This window comes from Cricetulus griseus (genome assembly GCF_003668045.3).
Source record: "Cricetulus griseus strain 17A/GY chromosome 1 unlocalized genomic scaffold, alternate assembly CriGri-PICRH-1.0 chr1_1, whole genome shotgun sequence".
Classification (NCBI taxonomy): Eukaryota; Metazoa; Chordata; class Mammalia; order Rodentia; family Cricetidae; genus Cricetulus; species Cricetulus griseus.
Genome location: NW_023276807.1, coordinates 134,822,928 through 134,849,686, shown reverse-complemented (window position 1 = coordinate 134,849,686; position 26,759 = coordinate 134,822,928). Strand labels below are relative to the sequence as shown.

At 37.5% G+C, this 26,759-nt stretch overlaps 1 protein-coding gene across 4 annotated transcripts in view; it reads left to right on the top strand.

Annotated features, from left to right (window-relative positions):
• Positions 1 to 26,759, top strand: part of Atp8a1 (ATPase phospholipid transporting 8A1) — a 224,491-nt gene that overhangs the window by 54,610 nt on the left and 143,122 nt on the right. The window contains exons 6-12 of one of the 4 annotated variants that reach the window (XM_027390823.2): positions 3,102 to 3,142; positions 10,924 to 10,997; positions 13,878 to 13,947; positions 15,347 to 15,474; positions 20,054 to 20,165; positions 21,946 to 22,111; positions 24,070 to 24,197. In XM_027390823.2, coding sequence (XP_027246624.1) covers positions 3,102 to 3,142; positions 10,924 to 10,997; positions 13,878 to 13,947; positions 15,347 to 15,474; positions 20,054 to 20,165; positions 21,946 to 22,111; positions 24,070 to 24,197 — 719 coding nt within the window. Of the gene's footprint in view, positions 1 to 3,101; positions 3,143 to 8,931; positions 9,006 to 10,923; positions 10,998 to 13,877; positions 13,948 to 15,346; positions 15,475 to 20,053; positions 20,166 to 21,945; positions 22,112 to 24,069; positions 24,198 to 26,759 lie in introns of all 4 variants that reach the window. The other 3 variants (XM_027390822.2, XM_027390825.2, XM_027390824.2) reach the window with 3 other exon arrangements.

The window sequence follows — 26,759 nt, the reverse complement described above, 5'->3', positions numbered from 1 at the left end:
TTCAGCTGAGAAGGAGAGAGGGGAGGCCAGATGTGAGACAGCAAGAAACCATGAATATAGTGATAGACTGTTGAGCCTCATACCAGGTCACAGTGTGGGATTCAACCTGCCTGACCTTCAGAGTCAGCTTCCACATAAGCTAAAGTGCTTTGTTTTCTTTTCAGACTCTTCTCTTTAATATTGCACATATTATAATCATTGCTCTAACTTTTTGGCAAAATTTCATACATTTGCAGTATAGCACTTTTTTGCTCTGCAGTCAATCCTGTGTATCAACAGGCTCTATATTTACAGATTTAAAAAACCCTCAAGTCAAAAATACTAAAGAAAAAGGAATTGTGTTTGTCTTGAATAAGTGCAGACATCTCTCTTACCATCTTATCCTACTTAATACAATATAATAATTGTTTACATAGTATTTGTATTACATTGGATAATCTAAATAATCTAGGTATTTAAATTATTTAGAGAGATGTGCATGGGTTATATGTAAATACTATGCTGTTTTGTATATAAGACTTTCAGTAACTGAGTATTTTGGTATCTTGGTGGGAAGAGTGCTACTAAATACACTACCCTCAGAGGACTGTATATTGTGATTAACTGCACCAGCCTAATTAACATGTCCATACCCTTACATGATTTTCTTTGGTGGGATTATTAAGATCTGTCCTCTAATCAATTTTCAAGTATAACACGTGTTAACTACAGTTACTATGCTGTTCAGTTGATCCTCAGAAAATTCATACTGTACAGCCAGGCACCTTTATTTTCATGTCAGATTACATTGTTTTAGAAATATTAGACAGTGGTTTAAAAACAAATAAATAGCAATGACAAAAGAAAAAAAAATGAGGCTTGAGAAGATGGCTCAGTGGGTGAAGGCACTGTAAGAACAAAGACCAGAATTAGGGTTCCTAGAAACACACATACACACACACACACACATACACACACACACAAACATGCTTAGTTGCACACACATTCATATACATACACTTGCCAATAAAAGGTGGGTGGTAAATACTGGAATTGAAAAAAAAATGCTTAATAAGAAATAGGCCCAGAAGGAAATAAATTTCAATAAAGAAATCTTAAGTATTTTTGTCCCAAACATTGTCTCAGTTAATCTAGTTAGAGTTGATGTGGGCAGTACTTGCTGTGCATACTTGTTTATATTTTAGCTCCTAGGTTATAAGCAACGGGCAGCATGTTTGCTCTTTTAATCTTGATTCATGGTGACAAACCATTCTGATAAAGACACTAGGAAATATCTGTAGACACAGCTTAAGCCCAGGCTTTTACTGTGAGGCATGTCCTCTGGACTCCTGGGAATGTATGAACATTGGCAAGGAGCAGCCTTCTTCGTGGAATCAGTTTGGGTGTACTCTGCTAGACTTAGAGTTTTAGAGACTAGATACAATTCTGGGCACGTATGGTTCAGATGCTGGCCCATATCTGTTTGAGTAGTATAAAAATAAGAATCTTAACTTGCATATAGTTACTAGGCTAGTGTATTGGACGTGCTTTAGTTTTAGCTTTCCACTTGAATTTAATAAAGTTATCACCCCACTGAATGTCTTGCAAGGTGTTTATTCTTACATTTGTTTTTCTGTCAGCATCAGAATGTCGTAGGTGGTGGAAGTGGTGCAGGACATTAGAAATAAGGAAATAAGTGAGACGTGAGCCCTCCTTCACGAGAGCCCTGCTTCAAGAGAACTGGGAATTAGAAGAATTTTATCTAGATTAAAATAATGTGTATTACAATATTGGTTTTAAAGCGTGATGTGGAACTAATATTGGGTTTTCTATTTAATGCTTTGGGCTTGTTTCCCTGACTTTTTCTAGAGGATTCCAACTCTGTCCCTTCTAACATTAAAGGAAATTGAATTTTTATATTCAATTTAAATTATTATAAATTATTATTTATAATTTAAATTATTATAAATAAATATATATATATTTATGTAGGGAGACACACTGGCCCCGCCCAATAGTCCTGGGACAGGTACCAGGTGGACCCGGGACTCGCCCATAAGGGCGTGGTGAAGGAAAGCCGGGGTGACGTAAGGGAGCTTCTTAAGGGGTTGCATGTGGGGACCTGGGCCCCTTTTGTTCTGGCCGCGCTTGCTGGGTTCTATAACCTAGCTCTGGCCTGTATTTTGCCTTGGTGTCTTCTTGAATAAAGAGACTTTAATATTATATATATATATATATATATATAGATATATATATATATATATGTATGTATATATAACTATAAATTGCTTATTTTGTAATTTCACATTGTGTATGCACTGTGCTGTTTCTAATTAAAGCAAACCTTGGCTTTGCACTCAAGGGTTTAATGTCTGTGTCACTTATCAATGGACCTTGTTCTTTAAGTCCTTGGTACTCTATTATCTACCTCACATTATTGTCTTGTACTGTTTTCAGTTTTGGGTATGCTTTAGTGTGCTCAGGGTTACATCCCACACCTATTGTAGGTGGGGTTGGAGATACTGAGTAACTGTACTATGCATTGAAACAGAAAGCCACTATGCAATGTTCACTCTTCTCCATAATTTCAGAATACCTTTTCTCTTTCTTCCTAGTAAGCCAAACATGGAATGTTTTTGCATTATTATGGATCTAATAATACAGGGTTTTTTTTCTGTTGCTTCCTTGTATTAAAGTCTTACTAATTAGAAATCTATGATGCCCCTGTGTTGTTTTATCCAAGTTTAAAAATGGGTAGTTACAGTAACCCATATAGACCATCATGACCTGAGGAGAATGGTTGTCATTAGGAGATGGATGCAGGCCCGTCATTTCCCTTTTATATGATCTTTTGTGCTTTTCTCCCCACCCTCACCCCTACTTAACCCAGAGCTTCCCTGTGTCTTGGAGGAGGCATATGGACACCCAAAAAAAGCTACCTTGAGTTAGAGGCAAATCACTGTGGGAGACTAAATAGAAATTGGAAGTTTTTATTGCCTCGTATGATCCTTGCTGCTACAATTAGTTTTAAAAGATATGATACTGCTGCTAGTTATTTCATTCAAAGCTATTCCTTTAAAATAAAGAAATGTTCTTTAACCTGTCATCCTTTCTTTTTGCAGTTCTGAGAAATGGTGCTTGGGAAATTGTTCACTGGGAGAAGGTATGCATTAATTTTCATTTTGTTTCAGAAGAAATGCACAGAATGCACAGAGGTGTAATTTATAGGAGCAATGTCAGCAGCTCCACTAATGTGGACACTGTTTAGTAGTTAATAGAAAGATTTGTAAAGTCTCCACATAGCTACATGCACTAAGCATTTTCATATTCTTCCAGCAAGGCCATTCTTTTGGAAAGTACTGTCTAGAACATTTTTGTTTTATAGTACATTTTGAGTACTCTTTTCATAGATTTTATTTATTTTGTTTTGTAAATTTTGTTTTAATCATCTACTGTCCAAATTAAAAAAAAAAATCTGTTCAAGTTCTGATTTTTCACATTTGCTTGTTTTAGTTCAAATTCCTATGGTGAACCCACCCCCATTTACTTATTACTACTATTTTAAGAAAAGTTAATCATACAAACTAAACATCATTTTCTAATGAAGAAGGAGACAGTTCTGTGTTCCAGAGGGAGATCTGCTAGCTGGCCTCTGTCTCAGTCTTTAGTGAGTAGAGTCATCATCATTTGGCAAGAGTTACCCAGGTGTCCATTCTTGTTAGGCCTTATTTGCAAAAGGTAAGCAAATGATGATTGTCAGTTCTTACTTAGTTCCAGAACTTGGATTCCCCCAGTCATCCACAGTAAATGGCCTTGGTGACTCATTAGATGGCTTTTTGGAGGCCACTGCCATGAACACTGGACAGTGTCTTACTGAGACAACAAAACTGTTGTCTACCGCCCATTCATTTACACCCCATCAAAGTCCACACACTTGATTCTCCCTTCTGAAATTGTGGTCACCTTCTGTCCATGAAGGAATAGGGTCTCTTCTCAATAAGAAACTGATCCCATTTTTGTTAATTTTGTTTTGTTTTGTTTTGTTTGTTTTTTTATCAGTGGCTAGACTAGGAAATGACATCTCTTGCAGAGACATGGAAATTCATATCTCCCTGCTTTCTGGTCTTTGACATTAAAGTAATAAGGACGAAAATACCTTCGTGGTGTTGAATTTCTATGGTAATAAGCTCTGTTTCAGAAGAATAAAGGAGAAAAATGAGACAGCTGAAAACGTCCAGGAATCACTTGTGTTATGGGCTCAGCTGGTACTTGTGGATTTAGACATTTCATAGAGAAGACAGAGGGAGTATAGTCAGATTCAATGGATTGAGTTTGGGTACATTACATTACTAGGGTTATCAGCACAGTTAACAGAAAGGCACATTATTGGATTAAGGTCTCTTTATTTCCAAGCACAGCCGGGTGAAACACAGGCCAGAGCTAGGTTAAGAACCCAGCCAGCGCGGTCAGAACAAAGAGAGCCCCGTCCCCACGTGCAGTCCTTTAAGAAGCCCCCTTTACGTCATCCCGGCTTTCCTTCACCCCGCCCTTATGGGCGAGTCCCCAGGTCCACCTGGTACCTGCCCCAGGACTATTGGGCGGGGCTAGGGTGACTCCCTACAATTCCCCTTTTAGTCTAAGAGAGGATTAAAACTTAATAGTGTAAAATATCCAAAACTAACAATCATAAGGGTGGAATACAAGAATATACAATAATCCGCTATGATACATCCTATGTCTATTTTAGCTAAGTCTTAAAGTCATGTGAAAAAAGTGTCTAACTTGAACAGCACATTTTTTAAAATTCCTGTATCAGTTTTTTTTTCTCCTTCTTCTTCTTGCCTTGACTTCTTGGCTCAGGGAATACACAGTCAGGCAATAACTCTCTTCTGCTGCATTGTAAAATTGACCTTCAAATGTTCCTAATGACAACCGTGATTTTGAGGTTATGCTAGTCTACATGGATTATTGTAAACATCATTTTTTAAATTTTTTTTAATAAATAAAGACGATAATAAATCACTGTGATTACTCATAATGATAGCATTGTTAGTCATTCTTGAGGTCAGGGCCAAACTTTACCTGCATATTCCATATTATTCTGTGAAAAGATAGAATCTAGATTGTTACCCAAGAGCCACCCAGCTAAAAAGATCTGAAGTTATTTAGTAGTTATAACTAGATAATTACATTCCCCAAGTTGGTTCAGGGATGAATTCAAGATAAACATACAAAACTAACAATATTTTGATATTTACAGTATTATTAGGAAAAGGAGATGTCAATCCAACTGATATGTGGGATACTTGCAGACAAAATCTATGTGACATGGGGCAAGAAAGCAACTGACCTTCAACGGAGGCAATCTTCCTGACTCGGCTTCTTGAGCGCTGAGATCATAGACAACTGCTGTCACACCAGCCTCGCCTATGTGACTCTTTAACATCTAAAGAAAAGTTGCTTTCTTCCTCACCCCCCAAAAAGAATCATATAAAAGCACAAATGTATGTTCTTTCAAAATTAAAAACAAGAGATCACTTATTTCAAATTATTAATAACATAATCTCAAAGAATTATCACTTACCTTCAATGTCTGTTTCAAAAATAGATATTAACAAATAAAATAGAAAAGAATATAGTGTCCTGAAATGAGGCATGTTCAATTATTGATAAGTGAGGCAAAAATTGCAGATTGGCAGGCTCAAGAAATAATACTTGAATATTACTTTATATCTAAATCATGATTTGTGCAAAATTAAATTCCATCTGGCTAAAAGAATCAAATGCTTAAAATGCTGTTTTGAAATACACACTAATAGAACAAAGATTTTTAATAAGAATTTTGGGAAGATCAATATCTCATGATCATGATGACATGAGTTTAAACCTACATATAACAAAAGATGCCACAGATAACTGGGGAATATATTAAATATTTGCACCAAATACAACAAAAGATTTGTGTCATTATTCTTTAAGCTGAAAATTCAAAGTCTATAATAAGCAAGAAGAAATATTAACTAGATGTGGTATGGTGACCAACTAACAAAAGTTGAAAACAAAAAAGAAATTGATGACTCATTCATGAGAAACTTGCATTCCAAAAATTTTATTTTACATTGCACTAATATTCCATTGTAGACTAGTAGTTTGGCTGTTTATGATGAAAACCATATAGAAGAGATCCTGATAATTTATAGTCTGTCTCTGTAAATAATCATGAAATGGGAGGAAGTTTACATATGCAAAAGCGTTTTCATAATATTTAAAACTAGTATAAACATGCAATAGAGAAAAGACTAGTAAGTTGCAACATCCTGCACCTGTATGATGTAAAACTTTAATTTTACATACTAATTTTACATACTATGATGACATAGAAAATGTTATACCCTCATCCAGTAAATATTTATTAAATGTATGTGCCAAGCAGTGAGTGAGCTCATAGCCATAACAGAACATGTAGTGGCTCCTAGATCATAAAATATAATCACAGGTGAAAAGAATAGACCTGTCGGTACTGAGCTTTCAGCCATGTAAAAAAAAATGATGTTATTGAGCAAGTATCAAACACAAAAGCAGACTTCCCTTTTGGCTTGGCCATTAGTTCAGGTCTTGTCCTTGGTTCGCGTGATACTTTGTAGAGTGAAAAATAAACTCAATATACCCAAACCAATAATGTCATCCACATGTTGAAGTAACATGAGAACCCTCATGCAAATGGACTTTGCTTCCAGGTATTTTCACTATAAGCATGTGGGTGCTTTTAATGGTCCTCAGAGGTCCTATAGATTTGTCGCCATACATTTAGTCATCACAGAACACCAGCAGTTCTTGGATGTTTACACCCCAGCCCTCCAGATTGTAGGGAAGAGGTTTCTCTGTTACAGAGGTGAGGTTTTAAGAATCTCATTTTAAAACAAAGTTTTGCAATGACAAAATTCCCTGACCCCACCCCCAAGAAGCTGCATCTCTTGAAACATAAGTGTCTGGCCTATTGCTCTCACCACAGCACCAAGGCCAGTTCTTCACTTTGCCAGGCAGAGTTTTTGAGACAGGTACAAGTAGAGAATTTAGGTGAATATTCTTTAAACCAATGCGTAGGTGCTTTGTTGGGAAGCATAGCATAGTGAGCTGTATGGGTCTCTGAAAGTCATTCAGCAAAACTGTTTAATGCATACATTCCCACCACGAGATAGATTTCTTTGGATGAAATCCATATCTTCCAAAATTCTTGGATAAAAATGCACATATATTGTTACCTAGAATTAGAAATAGTTTGTTAATCAAGCCCTTTATAGTTTGATAATTTTTATCCCCTTTCTATAATCCTTGATCCCTGTCAGTGACTTGAGGAAGTTCAAATTAGTGGAGAGCCCTGAATATTTCCTTAATGTTCTCTAGTTGGGTTGTGGTCAAAGACTGTCTTCCACCATGGCCTCCCCTTGTTTTTGATTCTCTTATACTAGAATGAAAAATGCCATGATAAGAGGCCAGAACCGGAGGGAGAGAAGGCTACTTGAGTATCATTGAGAAACTGACCTAAAACATAGGCAAGTAAGGGAGTTCCCTGTTTTCCTCAAGTCATGAGAACTCCTGGGGCAATGAATAAGGTCTTGGATTTACCAGGCTGCTAGAGACACCACAGTGCACCCTGTTATATTTTCTTCAACTTAATAACCCCAAGGCCTTCAGTTGTCTTGCAATGAATGCAGAAGTTGGAAACACTGCCATCACTTAGGAATTTTCATAAGTTAGACGTTTCAACCTAACTCTTGGAGATAATGCAGCCATGGTTTTATGAAGCATGTAGTTTAATGGAGGGAAAGCATTAACAAAACATAGAGGGTGATTAACAAATGATTAAATAGTAATCAGGGTGGCATTCCGTCTAGCTGCCTTGATTGCAGAGCACTTGTCTTTCATAATCTTCTTGTCTTTGGTTCTGCTAGTTAACTGTCAATGCACATTTTTAAGGGATAGTATGTATTTATGCTTACCAGTTTTTGTTTTGTTTTGTTTTGTTTTTTAATTCTAGCATAATTCCAGCATCCTTGCTATTTTGGCACTTTTAGCAAGGTTTTTGTTTGTTTGTTTGTTTGTTTTTGAGCATGCTGTCCAGCACCTTCCTACTTGAGCAACTAGTGTATATACTATAGATTATAAGATGCCTCTCCAGCTTTCCCTCACCTATTTTTCCCTGTAGCTAAAAACAGAACACAATGACCCCATCGGCAGTGATTCTCACTAAGGGAGCAGAGCCAGGTTGTTGCTGAGTGGGAGATGCATTCATTGTTTGACAAAAGCAGTAAGAACAGTGACAAATTACTTCTAATAGTTTCTGGCCACAACAGAGCTTTAACTCATTTTCATACCATAGTCAGGGAGGGCAAATGTATAATAAAAAAATAAACTTGGCTGTTTATTTTGTTTGAATTATAATGGTAGTCGCATAGCATGCAAAACTTGGGCAATGTGATAGGTAGATGTGGATTGGAGTCTCAGCTTTTCCACTCACTCTGAACATGTGACTCGGAAACTTGGAATATTAGATGTTCTCTTCCTCTCTGTAAATTAAAGTCACTATTTTTTTCGTAAGGGTCATTGTATAATGGTCATCACAAATAATGACCATTTCTTCAATTGTACTGAGACTTCCTTAAGTAGAGTAGAGATTTTAGCCAGCAGATTCCTCCTTCTTATTTTTATGTCAAAGAGAGAGCATTTAAGAAGTTGAGATGTCAGTCAAGTGGGCATAATTGGTCAAGAAATTTTATTAAGATAAATGACAGATTAAAAACAAATATGCATTAACCCCTAAATAATTTTATGCCATTTTTGTGAAGATTAGAATGTTTTTTTTTATTCATGCATTATCAATACAGTGGGTTGTATTTTTATTTTTACTATCTTTCTATGCAGATAATTAACCAATTCCCAGTTTTCTTTCAGGTAAATGTTGGAGATATAGTTATAATAAAAGGCAAAGAGTATATACCTGCTGACACTGTCCTTCTCTCATCAAGGTAGAGACACCTACTGATGCTCAAACAGTGTAGAGGATGGGTTCTCTACCCTGCATTGACCTTGTAATTTCTCCAAGGAAATAAAGAATAAACGAAGAATTTCAAACCTCTCATGATTTTTAATGAAGTGTTTAAAAAAACTGATTGGCTTCATGTTTGTCATACAGATTAAGTATCGGCTACTACACAGCCAAAACTTGAGAGTCTCTTTTTCCACTGGCTACATCCACATCCTTGTGGTGTGTGTGGACCACTAGCTCTGTTTAAGATTCCCTGTCGTTTGCTTTCTGTCATCCATGGATTGGGCTCTGTTGATTTTTCTCTTTCAGTCCTCATTCATAAATTCCTTTATGGTGCAATAATCCTCTCTCTTGCAAACTTTCTATTCGTTATGGTGAAATGCTACAAGAATATGGATGAGTGATTTCTTTGTTTCTAAATGATACAGTTTTTCAAGCAAGAAATGAGTACTTTATGCTTTCTTTTCAGATTTTCCTGTTACTGAATTTAGATAATTTTTTTGTTGTATTCACATTTAAGATAGTTGTGAATCAGTATTCAGGACATATGTCTTTAGAATTAAAAGCTATCACACTAGGCCTTGTGTAAATTTAGGATTTTAAAACCTTAAAACTAGTCCTAAAATAAATTAAGAAGAAATGTCTTTTAATATTCTTGAGGTTGTTTATCATCATTTCCTTGGACAGTTCGATTTGTAAAATCCACATAAAAATATGGACAGTGTCCTTTTTTCAAAATCTATTTAATCAGGTCATGGTTTGGAATGATTGGATTTTTGACAAGTTAGTGAATCATAAATAGGAAACTAGTAGTTCCTTGGCTATTTATAGAAACAGGAATTCAGGGTGTTTTTATTTTCCTGTTTTAAAGCTGACATCTTTGTGTAGCACAAAGGTCTTTTGAAGTCAGACTTTCTGTTCTCAAGTTACTTTTGTTTGTAATTTTGTCAGGGAGTGTATCTAAAATGGAACTCGTTGCTTATTGGCTTGGCATAGCTAGGTGAGAGCAAGTTCACAGGTGAGCTCGAGGTAGCTTGGAATTAAATAAGACTAGCATTGAAAGTTCTGGAATTCACTGACTTACAATTAGAAACAAACAAACCGAAATATTAACATGTAGCCACTAATACCTTTCTGTGCAAAAACAAAAAATAGAGCAACCAACGCTTCCTTTAATTCAAGTCCAGGCAGATACTTGGTCTGACTTTTTCATACCCTCCTGAAGACTTTTCTCTGGATGCAAAGGCTTACCCCCCTATACTCTCTAAAACACAATGTGTTTCTTATACTTTATTAATTATTAAATAACTCCAAATGATGCAGTCATGACCCCTAAGTGCCTAAGATACACATCTGTGCAGCTTTCCAGATAAATATGATAGGGATGCAGTCAACTTTGAAAAATTTTGAAATCAGAACAGAGTTACTTTTGTAGTGTGTGAGAGAGGGGGGCTTACTGTAGTATACTTGTTTTGCAAATATCTAATATATAATTTTAAAGTCATTTCTTTACTTACTTGATAGGAGTAAACATAGACTTGACAGCAAATGGAGTTTTGAAAAAGGAAATCTGTAATATAACTATAAAATGTTTTTATTTACTTTGATAAGAAATACTTACATGTAAGCATTAAAATATTAAGTTTTCATATTAGAAATTGAAACTTGGGCTAAAAAATTCCCCAAATTCCTTTGAATATTACATATTGTCATTTCCCTTCAGGCCTGATCAAAATAAGTTTTGAAAAATCGGCATTAGACATTTTTATTAACATGAAATCTTTTCTATAATAATTTCAAACCTTCTGTCTCTTTTGTCCATTTGTTTGTTTTTTTTTATTTTCTCTGTTATTTGTTTCCCCCCTCCCATTTTAATTATTTTAAACTGGGACGTATAGGTGGCAGTGGGGGAAATAGTGAGAGTGACCAATGGGGAACACCTCCCAGCAGATCTCATCAGTGTGTCCTCAAGGTCAGAACCACAGGGTTTTACAGGGCGTGTGTACGTGGGTCCTCACCTTAAACCAAAGAACAATGGCACCCAAATGCGGTTCAGCTCCATCTCTTCCTTTAAAGCGCATGCGTGTGTCTTCCTAGACGGCGCGCATCAGAGATATTTTAAAGGCACTTTATGAACACTGTGCTGGACGCTGTCTGTCCCTCAGCTGGGAAGACTGAACTCCTATTACTATCAATAGGAGTCCAAGCGATTCTCATTTCCTGTGCACTAGCCACATATGTTTTAACAATATGCCTCAACTAAGGCTTTAGCTGTTAACTCCCAGCTTATTGTTTGGAAGGGTGTTAAGCTTTTCATGAAACAGTCATTGAAAACGGGTTACATTTTAAGCATGTTTTCTTACTTTCGTATTTCAAATTTTCTACACGTTCTGTGGAATTTCTGCAGTGACTGCGACTAAAATTTGGGCTTGTATAGGGTTTATAGAGGACCCCTGCACAAGGCTGGATATCGTCCTTTTTTGTGCTGCATGCTTGGGGATCAGTCTTTACCCGACCTGTAACTTGTGAGCAAGTGCACATGGCTGTGGTCCATGTCTGCTGTCCCCTGTGTGTCTGTGCTGTGGTGTGCATCTTGTTTTGTTTTCCCACTTACTAATCCAAATGCTTGCTTTGCCTCTGACTATAGTTTGTGTCTTGGATGTTACTGTGACTTGCTGAAGTATTTATGAACTAGCATGACCTCCTGACTCTTTCGCTTCTTCACAGCCCTAGTAGAGCTACTGCAGTCATAACTGTCCTAAATTATCATTAAGAATGTTCCAAATTGGGGTGTACTTGATTGGATAAGTATATTTGTTAGTAACATTTTAATGAGTTTTACTGCCTAGAAAAAGAATTGATGGTCTCATTTAGTGTTTTGTTTGTCACCATTTTTCTTTGTTATCGGAGAAATGTGTTTTACAGTTTTGGAAACCATTTATGTTTCAAATGAATATGAGGAAATTAGAAAGTTGGGCAGTTGCCAGAGTGAGAATAACTATTGTGACCACGAGTTAAAAATATTTTTTGAAATAATTGAGAAGTGAAAAAAAGAAATATGGAAAGATTTCTCTGTCTGGAAAACAGCAGCCTGTATGAAAGAAAGCTCATAGGGAAAAATTGGAGAATGTGCAAAGTTACTTTAAAATGAATCTGTAAAATTTGATTTATGTTTATGTCTTTAAGTAACTTTTCTTAATTTCAGGGTGGCAAAATTAAGCTAAGTACCCATTTCTAGCACTTAGGGCAGTTTGTTTTGCACATGTACAAATTGGAAGTTGATTAAAAAATTCCAATATTTGTGGCTTGTAAGTTTCTTTTATATTAATGGTTATTTTTCAGCTAACACATTAGGCTTATTATATAGCCAAGTGTTAGTGAGATTGGTTTAACTTAACAATACTTTTTGGTTTATATTCAGAATGTTCTTCTATAGAGTTGAGAATTAAATTTATAGTCCAGCCACACTCACATATCTGTAGCAGTCAAACAAATAAAGTAAGATGCTATGATAAAACTGGAGAACACAGTCCTCAGGTCACCACATACAGAATTCATTTAAAACACTCAGGTGTGATGGCTTCAGGGCATGAAGCAATACAGCCAGGTAGACTAACTTTAGCTTTAGTGTTTTTCTGCTTCAAACATCCCAATCAGGCTGGGTTGATAGACCAGTCTGTAAAGAGCTTGCTTGGAAGTGTGAGGACCTGAATTCAGTCCATGAGAACCTGCATGAAAAAGCCCAGGTGTGATGGAACACTTGTATGCCAACTGCCAAGGAGGCAGACACATGCAGCTCCCTTGAGCTCATTGACCAGTGAGTCTACTCAGCAAGTTCGAGGCCAGTGAGAGACCTTGTCTCAAAAGCACATGGACAGCACCTATATACTGATAACTGAGCATGTACTCTGACCTCCACACATGTGCATGTGTGTCCTCCTACACACATATGTCCTTGACCACACAGGAATACACACACACACACACACACACACACACACAGAGAGAGAGAGAGAGAGAGAGAGAGAGAGAGAGAGAGAGAGACAGAGAGAGAGAGAGAGAGAAGAGGCTTTGTCAAAACAAGTTTTTTTTTTTTTTTTTTTTTTTGTTTTTCGAGACAGGGTTTCTCTGTGTAGCTTTGGAGCCTATCCTGGTACTCGCTCTGGAGACCAGGCTGGCCTCGAACTCACAGAGATCCACCTGCCTCTGCCTCCCGAGTGCTGGGATTAAAGGCGTTCGCCACTTAATAGACCAAAAGGATATAAATATAGTGTCACTTTCATTGTAAAATATACCCAGTAAAAGTAGCCTTAAGTTTTTAATAGTATGTGATCTGTGTGATCTTGTCATCACAGCTGAAAGATTAAAGTAGTTAGTACAAGCCTATAGAAGGAACAATCTGGAAGTTTTTAATCAACCATTTTGCCTAACCAATTTACATGTGGACCATGAGCATGAAGCCTGACTGGACATTCTGAGCTGGAGATAAATCTGGACACAAACCTGCTTTACACTTGAAAATTGGTCTGTGTTGTGTCTATATGGATAAGCAAGCACTTTAAAAACAGTGTGGCTCCTCGTTATGTTATCCTGAAAACCATCACTGAGTGTTGTCAGGAAATGGCTTTGGGGTTCTCCTGGCTGGAAGGCTGATCCATGAGTGTCATGCATGATGAGTGGTTCTGCCTCACACCGTCTTGCTGTTAGAATGAAAATCATCCAGAAGCTAGGTGACTGTAGCTTTGTCTAGAACAAATGGCTTTGGTGAATCTGAGCTCTTACATATATTGCAGTTAGTATCTCCCTTTCCTTTCCCAACTAAATCTTTGTGTTTTTCAATTATGAATAACAGTGAGCCCCAGGCCATGTGCTACATCGAGACATCCAACTTAGATGGTGAAACAAACTTGAAAATTAGACAAGTAAGTTCTACTCTCAGCTCATAGTCAGTGCTTTATGATATGTATTTAAGAATGTCTATCTGTCTAAAAGTGATTCTGTCTAATCACAGCTATTTTCTCTTTGAACCAAACCATTGTGAAAAATGTTTCATAAACTGATAGAATTAATTATTTTGGGACTCAGATTTACTTTACCGGTTAAATATGACCAATCATGAAATATTATTTATAATACTTTTAACTACTTTATATAATAGTCAATGCTTGAATGATAATAATAATAGTAGTAGTAGTTCTTAATGCATGTGCATGCCCGTGTGTGTGTGTGTGTGTGTGTGTGTGTGTGTGTGTATAAATGTGCCCTGTTTGGCTTGCACTCACTATACAGACCAGACTGGACTCAAACTCACAGAGATCCACCTGTCTCTGAGTACTGGGATTAAAGGTGTTTTAAATTCTTTGGCATGTTATTTTGTTTTTCTTAGCCCCAGTTAATACTGGGTTTGCCATGCTTAAAAGCCAAATTTTTCATTGTTCTTCAGACACATATTTATCTTGGGGATTTGATTTACTTTATATTTCTATATTTGCTCTTCATACTATGAAAAGTTGCCCAAAACAACTGTAAGATTTTGTTTTTAAAGTTTTAAGGGGGCAGAGTTAAAATACATAACACTGGCTTCTTGCTGAATGACAACAATGCCTGTGGGGTGTTTGGACTATGTTAGAACTGGACATCTTGAGGGAACTGAAGTCAGATGGCTAATATGGATGTTCTCAGTGCCTGTCCCTTCTAGCTGAGTGAAGAACTGCTTGGAAGTTCTCCCTGTCAAGGAGGGAGGGAGGGAAGGAAAGAATGAGGAAGGGCAGCCAAACTGCTTTCCTTGAATGAGACTCTGCCTGTGTTTCATCCCCTTCATTAGACTCAGGATTCCTAGACTGTACAGCAGCAGATACTGTTTTCAGAGCTTTCATAAAAGTATATTATTTTGTACTGAAACTCCATGCTCTCGTTGATAGGAACATACCTCTACTGTATGGTTTGACAGCGTAGATATAGTTTCTGTCCCGCCCATAATGCTCCTCCTGTTACTCCTTCAGTGGCTACATGGTGTCTCCTCTGCAACTCACAATCTGCATTCCTCTTCCCAGAATTCTCCTAGTCTGGTAGCCCTGCAATACTTCCTGCCTGGCTAAAGCCTGCCTGTCCATTGGCTGAAACAGCTTTATTCATTAACCAATAAGAGAAACATCTATTCACAGATACAGAAAGGCATCCCCCATCATGACAGTATTGTGTAAAGGAAGGGAATTACTTGCAAAATAGTGTGATTCCTTGTCTGTAAGACCATGGAGAGTGTCCCACCCTCACGATGCTAATTTAAAAATACTCTCTGTTTATTTGGAAATATTCCAACAGGGCTTACCAGCAACGTCGGATATCAAGGACATTGACAGTTTGATGAGAATTTCTGGCAGAATTGAGTGTGAAAGCCCAAATCGACATCTCTACGATTTTGTTGGGAATATAAGACTTGATGGACATGGGTAAGTAAACTCACTTTAACTGAGTCATCCTGACCCCCAAATGGTTTTCCTCTGCTCTAAGAGTGAATGCTCACTGGCAACTTTTGTTTTAAGCTTGTCTGTTTTCCAACTCATATGTTTCTGTAAGGAGGCTAAATCCTGACTCTTCCCATGTGATAATCAAAGACATTCTCAAGTTCCTGATGGACTGGCAGTCAGATGTTGTCAGTGATATTTCAGAATTCTGGAATATTCTTTGGTGGTTAAATAGCCTGTGGCTGGTTCTTTGGCTGAGATTCTTGCCTTGGCCTTTCCAATGGCCATGGTCCATTCCTATGAACTTGGGATGTCTCAAGGAGTTCAGACTGTACCACAACAGCCAGTTATTTTTTTTTGTCTCTTCTGTCTAACTCTATTGTATAATTATATATCTTTTTTTCTAGACCATTCTATCATCTGTAGTCGCTATTATTGTTACCTGTTTCCCATCTTTCCTATCACTTTCTTATCACTTCTCTTACCTGTTCAATTAGATTTTAGTACATACCTGATAGCCCAGACCATTTATAATATTACATAGTCCACAATAAGCAAATAAGATAAACATCACTGCCTTTGTTTTTTATTCATTCATTCATTCATTCATTCTAACAAAAATACCTTAAATTCAAAAATGTATGAGCAGCAGAAATCCACTGCTCCCAGGTCTAGAAGATCAAAGCCCCAAATTTGGTGTCTGGTAAGGAAATGTTGCATCCTGTGTCCTTGCATAGTAGAGGCCCTCAGGCATCTTTTTCAAGGTTTCAGTCCCAAACACAAGAGCAGAACTCATGTGTTTTGTGTGTGTGTGTGTGTGTGTGTGTGTGTGTGTGTGTGTGTGTGTGTGTGTGTGTGTGCGCGCGTGTTGCACATGTGTGTAAAAAGTGTGCCTATAGAGACCACAGATCAACTGCAGGTGTTGTTCCTCAGGAGCCAGGCACTTTGTCTTCTGATACAGAATCTTGCACTAGTGTTAGCTCACCAACTGGCTGAATGGCTGGAGAAAAGCCTCAGGGATGTTCCTATCTCCCCATTCTCTGTGCTGGAATTATAAGCGTACACTAATACCTAGCATCATCATCATCATCATAATCATTATGAATTCTGAGAATCCAACTAGGTCTTCATGTTTGCACAGTAAGCAGTTTACTCACTGGGCCATCTCTCCAGCCCCATTAGTCTAGAAATTTCAAGAGTTAACCACCTCCTTCCCAAGGAATCAACATCCTAAGTACCCCAATATTAAAGGTTAGATATCAGTATGTAAATATTTTACTATAGGATTTTTGTGAACTTACTTTCTTTTGGTAAATATATGAAGGGCAGAAATAAAGGCATAAATAAAAAAATCTTATAGCATAGGGCAAGAGATGAAGAAATCTCTTAGATAAGGAAATTTCCTTAGGAAGAAATCCCTCAGGGTGATTGAAGTCAGCCTCCTTTAGGTGACATTTGAACAACGGTTATCAGGAGGTTAGGAGTTTAGCCACTTGAATATCTGGAAGTAGAGGATTCTGGACAGAAGAAATGGTGCAAATCGCTGTGATTGGAGGAAGAGAAATTGAGGTGAAAGCCAAAAGATAATAATGGGCCAGACCACATCCGGCTTTGTGGACCATTAAAAGGTGTTCTTAACAAACTTGAGATCCATGAATAAGTTATGAAGGAGAAACATCATCTATTTAGGTTTGGACCTAATAAGTTTATGGTGTCCAAGCAACATTTGACTATATGTCCAAACTTTAAGAGTAGTTCACATAGAAATTTAAACTCACTGGGGCTGGAAAAATCATTGAAATTGAAAGAGTATAGACAGAAAAATTAAAAGACCCAAGGACTGTCTAGCATTGGAAGTCTGAGAAGAGCAGAGACTAGAGACCAAGTCTGTGAAATGAAAATCAAGAAAGAGTAAAGAAACTTCCAAGTAGAGAGGGAGGAACAAAGTTGAGTCAGCTGTCATTTATGACCAACTGCAATGTAGCTGAACATTAACATTTGGATTTATTGAGTGAAGATCATGGCCCTTAATTAGAGCAGGTTAAGCCTGATGAGGGAGAGCCTGACATCATAGAGAAGGAGTTTTATTGCAATGCAAGGCAAAGAATTAAGGTAGAATCCAGCAAGAAGGGCGGGGTGTTTTCTGCCCCACTTCTGTTTCCTGTCTTCATCCCTTCCCTTCTTGTCCTACCTCCTCTACACAATAGACCTTGTCTACCAGATAGGTTTGGTGGCCAGGTAAGCATCAGATAGATATACTGGTTCAACCAGCCTAGGGGAATGTTGTCCATGTTCTCACTATTGGGATATGAATGATCCAAGAATTAAATAAGGAACTAAGTAAATGACATGGATTGACACCCTTATCTAATCCACCAAAACTTTCTTATGTTCTTTAAGGTAATTGTTAATTCTAAAATTTTCAAAGTAATCTTCCCTTGAACATATGGTTATAGACTACAGATAGATTTGGCCATTTGTACAAGTATCATTTCTTAAATCTGACATTTTTAACTGGCCAGCTTCCATTCCTTACCAACATTTCTTTAAATTGATGCCAAGCAAATCCATTCCACGAAGAAAACTTTAGATGATGGTGCCAAGATTAAAGAAACTGGAGTTTTATAATATGCTTAATTTCATCAGAAAGGCTGAAGTGAATGAGTGAGGCAGGTACTCCAAGGCAAGGGATGGGAGATAGTGGGGAGCAATAAATGTGTGTCAGATGTGCTACTGAGCCCAGTCAGATAGGTGAGGTGAGGAACAGTGCCCTAAAGTGCCCTAAATACACATGTGCCCTAAAGCAAAATCCAGCAACTTCTCAACTACTTTGTGGAGCCTGCTTTAGCCTCAAGGCCCCCAGATATTGACATATATACAAGAGAGGTCTGTGGCTTCAATATGGTTTTGTCCCCTGGAGGTTTCACATACTGGAAACTCAACCCCCAATGTAATGACTACAAATTGACTCAAAAATAAACCTCTTTTTCATACAAAATAACCAGTTCTCAGGCATTTCATAAGCTTTCACAAAATGGTCTAAACTTCATTTCCATCCCAGTGGGCCCTAAGGACTGATGTTGGATGTAAATGATGGGAGTTGAAATCCGCTGTTTCCTGAGGACTCCTGCAGGGGCCATTCTAACCCACACATGTGGATTGATTTCACTGAGCCAGGAGAATATATTTCCAAAGGAGGTCCAATGCCCAATCTATCTCAAGCCTTAGAAACTGACTGATCCCACCAGAAATGGAGGTTTCCCAGCTCAGTGGCCTTTACTGATTGACAAGGCCTGTACTTTTTATAGACTTCCATTGAAAAATATTTCCTTCTTTTCCTACAAGTTTTAAGTATATTTTTCTTTGTTTTGGACTTTCTTTTTTCTTTTTTTTACATTACTTTCTTGTTAAATGAAAACCTTGGTTATTAGGAATCTTTGAGCAATTTGGTTTTGGATCTTCCATTTCCATCAACTGACTCAGTACACATCTGTGATAGTGCCATAGTACTCTTGAGTCCCTGTTGGAGGAGGACATGCACAAAAGTCCCAACCTGACCTTGTTTGTGGAAATGTGCTTTAAAGGCTAGGAAGCAAATTGCTTCCAAATGATTACCGTGTATTGGGAATATGTTTGCAATTCTTGAAAAACAGACACTAATCCTGTAAAATGAATACTGTAAGGCTTTAAGTCTAGGCACTTATTTCAGAAAGGGGATGGTAGTATCAGAATATGGAGTGAGCTATGGGTTTATTTTACCTTGTATAGATTTTGAGCCCTGATTGTGTACAAAGTTTGTCATTTAAAGTGTGTGTGTGTGTGTGTGTGTGTGTGTGTGTGTGTGTGTGTGTGTGTGTTTATTGAGAGGGTAGGGAACAGATTATTTTAGCCCCACCACTTCCAAACGTTGTGTAAACTTAAGTCAACTTATTAAGTCAGTAGTAATCATATGTGAGATTGGCTACTGCATTCCCAAACATTGCTTGCTATTTGAGGTAGTATATTGGCTTGCGTAACTGTCATGATGATAGAACTTGGATAGTTAGTTTTATCATTACAGATTTGTTTTTTTCTTGCCATCTGGAGAATGGAAATAAAGGAACATGACTGGGCTCTGATGAAGGCCACCTTTGTATTTGGCAAAATCATGTCCTCTCTGTGTATGTTTATATGGCAGAGCCAGCTCTCAGGTATATTGTCAGGGCACTAATCACATCAGAGGGCTTTACCTTCATGAACTCACCTAAAACTAATAGCCTGGTAAAGGTGTGGCTACAAATGCCATCACAGTTGGGGGTTGGAACTTCAACTTTGGAATATTTGGGGGATACTTGTAGGCCCCAGGGAGAGGAAAGCTATAGGAAATGACTAGTATGGTGTTAAGGGCAAAACCCATTTCTTCCCAATAGTTATATTTGAAAATTATCATTGTTGGTAAAAAAAAAATACTTCCTTTCCAAAAATAAAGTTTTAATTGTGAAGACTTGGATGGCTGTATAATGACTGTGCATTTCCTGATCATTTAGGACAATGTCAATTCTAATGCTGATATACTTTGTCATAGCACTGTTCCCCTGGGAGCAGACCAGATTCTTCTACGTGGTGCTCAGTTAAGAAATACTCAGTGGGTTCATGGGATAGTTGTCTACACTGGACATGACACCAAGCTGATGCAGGTGGGACTTTTATCTTTTTGAGACTAAGTCTTTTGGAAATGCATGATTCATTGCTCTTGGTGCACTTGGACCAAACAGCAGATCAGCCATTGGATATTCCTTACCCTTACACCACACACCCATATTTGTAACTAGGAGAATAACATCTTGAAATTCCTTCCCTGTGAGAAGCAATCGCTGCACATGTGAACACTGAGAAACTTCCCCAAAGGTCACCTGATACCCAATGAATGGTGGTGTGTGATCTAAGGACATTTTCCAACTAGTGGTCACTTCAAGTTGCCTGTGTAACAGTGTCTGCATTAAAATATCTGTATCATGATTTTATTATAATGCAACAATCAAATTTTAAACTTGGAGATTTTTCATAAAATTTAAAGAAAAATACAAATAGCCATTTTTTTCATAGCATTTCTATACAAGGCTGTTTTTGCCATCTACTATCCTGAAGTTTCTATACACCCATGGGAGCTACATCTGTACATTATAATACAACCTGAATTCAGTAGTGAGACAAGTATCAGAAATACTAATTGGAGTTCTATTCTTAGGACCAGAGTCCCTGTACATCTTACAGGTGTGAAGATGCTGTCATTACCAGTGAGATGGTTGGTAGTGTACCTACCCTGGCAGTGCTGTAAATTCTGTCATTTAAATTGGTTATGAGGGATTTCCTTTCTTGTCCTGAGGATGCTTGGTTAACACAGATCTGCCTTAACTACTGAATCATCACATATAGCTGAGAAGCCTCCCTTGTCCTCTGCTGCATGTAGGTCAGGCTTGCTTCCCGGACTCCTTCCTCTGCCTCCTAAGCCAGCCTGCTGCTGTACCCAGTTATCTACTACTGACTATATGTGGTAGGACTTCAATTTCTGCTGAGTAGCACCAGAGATCCTTTAGATGCTGAGGTGTTATTGTGCCCAAATTCTGAACCCCCCAAATCACCAATGGACCCGTTCCGATGCAAAAGCAAAGAGTCTTTTATCGTTTAATGAGCTAACCCCATTAACTCAGCCCCTTTGTCCATTCATTGCAGCAGATGACTAAAGAAGGACCTGGAGAATCCATGAGGCAGGCAATTTATTGGGTAGAGTAAGGGAGTGTCTAGGGGTCTGCAACAGTCTCAGGATTGGTACACTTCCAGTCTTGGATGACCTGTCCTGTGTTGATTGGTCAGCTGGTTGTTAAGGCCTTTTGGCCCTCGCAGGGTGGTTGCTATGCTCTGCATAGCACTGTTGTACCACTTTTACCATAAAGCATGCCCAGAGCCATAAAGCACATCCAGCATCCAGGAGGGTATCTGACCTCTTAGTGACTTGAGCCAGCCTAGCAAGGTCAGACACATGCTGAGTCAGAGGCCTACATGTCTTTTCTGCAGCCTGTCATGGCTACTAAAGCAGGGGGCTGGTCCCTTCAGTGTTTGCAAGGCCTTGGTCCTTTTCCCCTGCCTCTTTTCTAGCCAAAGGCACTAGTAGACACTGTAGAAAGACATTATTTGCTTAAGTAGTCAAATACATCTTAACCTGCCTGACAATCTGCAGAATGAAGATTGTCCCCTCTTTCTCTCATTATTTTACGACCCAGAAAAAATGTGTACATGGTGTAGTGGTCATAAGAAAAAGAGGTGGCAGCCATGGGCACCTTATTATACTTGTCATGTGTTTGGGACAGTTTCCAGCTCAAGTCCAAAAACTGGTTGTGACTGTGTCACCCTTTTCAAATACTAAGTAAGCAATGCTAAATTGTGCAGTTTTTACCATTTGTTTGTTTTGTTTTACAGAATTCCACCAGTCCACCACTTAAACTCTCCAATGTGGAACGGATTACAAATGTACAAATTCTGATTTTATTTTGCATCTTAATTGCCATGTCTCTTATCTGTTCTGTGGGCTCAGCCATTTGGAATCGAAGGCATTCTGGGAAAGACTGGTACCTCCATCTACACTGTGAGTAGTGAAATGCTGACTTGCTTTATTTTTTTTCCCTTTAAGTTAAATATGCATTTGTTTCCGAAAAGACAACTTGTAGCTAAGATAACTGAGATTTTATCTGCATTTTTTCAATAGATTTCCAAAAAAAGCAAGTAAAATTTAGGTTCTCAAAACTTCAAAATACTTCAAATACTTCAAACATACCTTCATTCCATAGTATTATAAAATGCTCTATAAATATAATCATTAACATGATACACAAAATAAAAACTGCCCTTTAAAATATATTAAATGTGGCAGTTAAATTCATGAAAAGAGATTATGTGTGGAAGAAATTATGAGTATTGACTATGAAAACATAATTTATATGCTTTAAAAATGTTTGAATTGAATGCACTGACTTTCCTTCCTTTCTTTCTTACTTTTTTACTTCCTTCCTTCTTTTTTTCTTTTTTAATGTGCTTTCCTTTGAACTTAGTAACAGAAGTTTTATGAAAGCATTCATCTTGTTCCAGGAAGAACAGTTTTAATCGCTTCCTTCTGGAACATGTATTCTCTTGCTGTTCTGTTATTAATGTATCCCCTCTGGGTATTTCTAGGAAGTGAGTTTGCATTTCCTTGTGATGAATACTTAGTCAGTAAATACTTAATTTTCCCAAAGTGTGAAAAAAAATTCCAGTACAATCTTACAGGAAAAGCAGAAACAAAAACAACAACAACAAAAAGATTTTAAAGCTGTTTTTATTATATTTATCTAACTTTTTTATTACATTTAGTTAGCTTTGCAGCTATTCCAAGTTATTTTATAGTTGTTGATTTATTATTTCAGCATTTAAAAATGTTATTACTGTAATCAATTTGTGTATATTCCTCATAATATTTTAGTCTTCCCTGTTTTGTTTTCCTTATTGTGGAGGAAGAAGTTAATTTTCTTAGGAGACTAATTTACCTAGAGAATGAATAATGTTCCTGTAGCTAAGGATACAGCTCAATAGCTAAGTACACAGCTTACAGGCTATGTACAAGGCCTCCCAGAGACCAGTAATGGAGAAAAAACAAACAAACAAACAAAAAAAAAACAAGTATTCTTACAACTGGATTGTTCCAGTTGTTATTGGGTTTGCTTTCAAACCGCGCTTTAGTCTGAAAATGCTTTCAACAATTTACATACAAGTGGTTCCACCCAATTAAAATTTGCATTTATAAACCTTCAACCCTCCTAATGTCTCTGAACTTCCTTATTAGAGCACGATTTGCAATACCAATAGCTAGAGCACTTTGCACTTTTCTTTCACTCTTGGCTTCCCCCAATAAGGTTTCTCTGTGTAGACCTGTCTGTCCTGGAACTCACTCTGTAGACCAGGCTCACCTGGAACTCAAGCAAGAGACCCACCTGCCTCTGCCTCCCTAGTGCTGGGATTAAAGGCACCATGCTGGGTTTCTTTCCCTTTTTAATAGCACTGTGGGGGTCTTAATAGGATTAACCTGCTAAATACAGATACAACTATATTTCTGTATCATATTGGAACTTGGTGCAAGGACATCAGGAAAGGTCAATAACCTGACAGATGCCCAAGCCTTTTATTTTAAATGACCCAGTTTTGCACTCTGTGTATTCTGTCATATACTGTAAGTCATATCCAGATAACTTAATATGCATGATGCAAAGTATATGCTGTGTAGGTGGTTATTACACTGTATTATTTAAGAAATAATTAGTCTACACATATTAAGTACAGACAAATATTTTCACTCTAGAATTGGTTGAATCCCTGTTGAGAGACCCTGGAGAGAGGGATGACTGAACTTTGATTCAACACTGAAGGAGGTGTTTGAGAATGAGGATATGTTATTAGCAAAGTCTTCCTTGGTTTGTCTAGACTTGCTATATAATATAGGAAATTGATGTGGTGCTCAGGTTTTCTCGCTGCAGATACAAACCTATAAACGATGTTCTTCCTCCTTCCCAACAGATGGTGGTGCTAATAATTTTGGACTAAACTTCTTGACTTTCATTATCCTTTTCAACAACCTCATTCCCATCAGCTTGTTGGTTACATTAGAAGTGGTAAAGTTTACCCAGGCATACTTCATAAATTGGGTAAGTATGAATGTGTATTATATATCATCTTCCTTAGTATGTATTTTGTCTCTCGTTTTTTAATATACTCTGATAGGGCCTTTTGATCCGTGGAGGTTAAAAAATTTTTTTTAAGTCTTAATTATATGTTGTTTTTGTTGACTATGTGACAGTATTTTTTTAAGCCTAATATAATTTTAACATGGTATGCTCAGAATCAGGCAAATTGATAACACCAGACATCCTGAGGAAAACTGGTGTCTAGTTCAGGAAACCTGCTTGGGGACACAGAGTGTCTATAGAGGAAGAGACCCTGCATTTGGAATTGTAATATCTGTCTTGTAGATTCAGTGACATAATTTAACACATAAGCAACTTTGTCTAGTCACTTGACTTCCTGGAACTCTATTTCTGGACACTAACATGACAATGACAAGGTATTTTACCTAAATCTTGCAATACTTGTGCAACTCCGAAATCTGTTTACATGGCAAAGAATTTTATAAGCGATCAAGCACGTAGCTGTGCTTCTGCCAACATGACTGAGGAATTTGTTCCTCCATCTAGTTCATTTTTGACACTATAAATGACGTCAGCGTGCATGGTTTTCCTTCTGAATTATTATATTGTTGTTTTACGTGTTAGAGAGATGGATTAAACATCTGTTTTCTGTTTTTTTTCATCAAATATCATTTTGTTCTTTCAGTTTTATCTTAGTTAAAATTAATGGGTTTGTGTAAATTATATCTTCAGGCATAATTTGCCAAAAAGTTGAATGTTTTGAGAAATTTTGATTTCACTTTATGTTCCAAACTCATCTTAAAGCATTTAATATGAACAATTTTGGAGTTTAAAAATATAACCAAGGATACATTTACAGCTATTCATTGTCTTCTTCTGGTGAGTAATATTGCTAAAATGTCAGCCTCTTTCTTGTCTTTGGTAAAAGATCAGTGTAATTTAGGAATTTGAAATGAGCAGCAGGCATAATTCACTCTACACAGGGAATATGTGCTGAAGAATTGAGCCATATATACAGATAATTGAAGTTAATGAAGGGCTCTCATTCACATAAATAATAAGGTAAATGCACTGTGAAGATCAAATGGCTACTCAAGTCCTTATTTTTTGTGTGAGTTTTCAAAAACTAGAATTTGGTTTTGAATAATTACAAAATGGTAGTGTTGAGTATGCCCGGCAGGCTCTTGCTTTTTTAGCCACCCTCTTAACTAGCAGAGACTTTGTGATGGCCCTGATAAGCCAGCTCCCTCCTTTGATGGAAATGAGATCAATAACTATTTCCTGGATTATGGCTCTGGCCAGTTCTCCAAAAGAACTATATGTCCATATAACAATACAGTATGGATTTCTGAACGATAGCTTTGAAAACATTCAACCTCAGCTGTCCTGTCACACCTGTTCTTCTGTCATGCCTGTCCCTCCTGATTCAGACACCTTCCTCTCCTCTGGCTGGTCTTCATTTCATATGGCTTTCAGATTAATCTATGTGAGAGCCCTCTCTTCTCCTCTCTCAACATGACTCACTTGGCAAATGTCTGTCTTCCAACATGACATGGAAACTCAAAGCCTGGTCCAAAAACAGTGACAGTAGAGATGTAAAACCCAACAAACTATACAGCCCTGACTTTTTAATACAATATTCTGCTGCAAAAACTCTTCGATAATGGGGTTGGACAGTGGGATCAGACCTCATGGTCACTGAGTGCAATGCAAATTCAAAGAAATACAAGATTATACCTCTTTTGGTTGACTGTCAAGTACCTGTAATAAAAGAAACTTAGCTTGGGAAGTTGTTACGATAATTCTTTCCTGCCAGCCCTGTCAGCCCCAAATGAACACTCAGAGACTTATATTAATTATAATACTGTTTGACCAAATGACTAGGGCTTCTTATTGGCTATCTTCGTCTTAATTATTAACCCATTTCTATTAATCTAAGTATTTCCACGTGGTCTTATCTTACCAGAGAAAGGTCCTCTGGCATCCTACAAAGTGACCACTCTCTGCCTACACCTCCCAGAATCCTCCTCATCTCCTAGAACTGCCTATCTTGCTGCCCTATTGGCCACAATGTTTTATTTATCAACCAATAAGATAAACATATTTACAGAATGACATCTCCCATCAGGAAGTTCAACCAGATATGCTTAGATAACTTTTCCTGTTGCTTGAAGAGCTAAGTATATGAAAACATTAAGCTGCCTTTCTAGCAAACATCATTAAACAATTACTCTACCTCTCATCACTCTAGTGAGCACTTCATGTGTATTGTGTTAAATCAATTCCTACATTTATTGAAAATGAAGAATGAAACTAAATGGACTATCTGACTCTGTAGACAAGCTCTCATTACCATACTCTCCTGTTCTAATGAAAGTGAACCATTGTCCCCTGACTAGTTTTCAGGACTGTCACATAGAGTCATGTCGAGATAGCAAGGAACTGGAGTGGTTACAGAGCTCAGCAGTCAAATGGTGACTTGTGAAACATGAAAGAACAAAGTGATGTCTTTTGCTGATCCAGTCCTCCAGTACCTTGTATTCAAGGGTGTCACTTACTTGT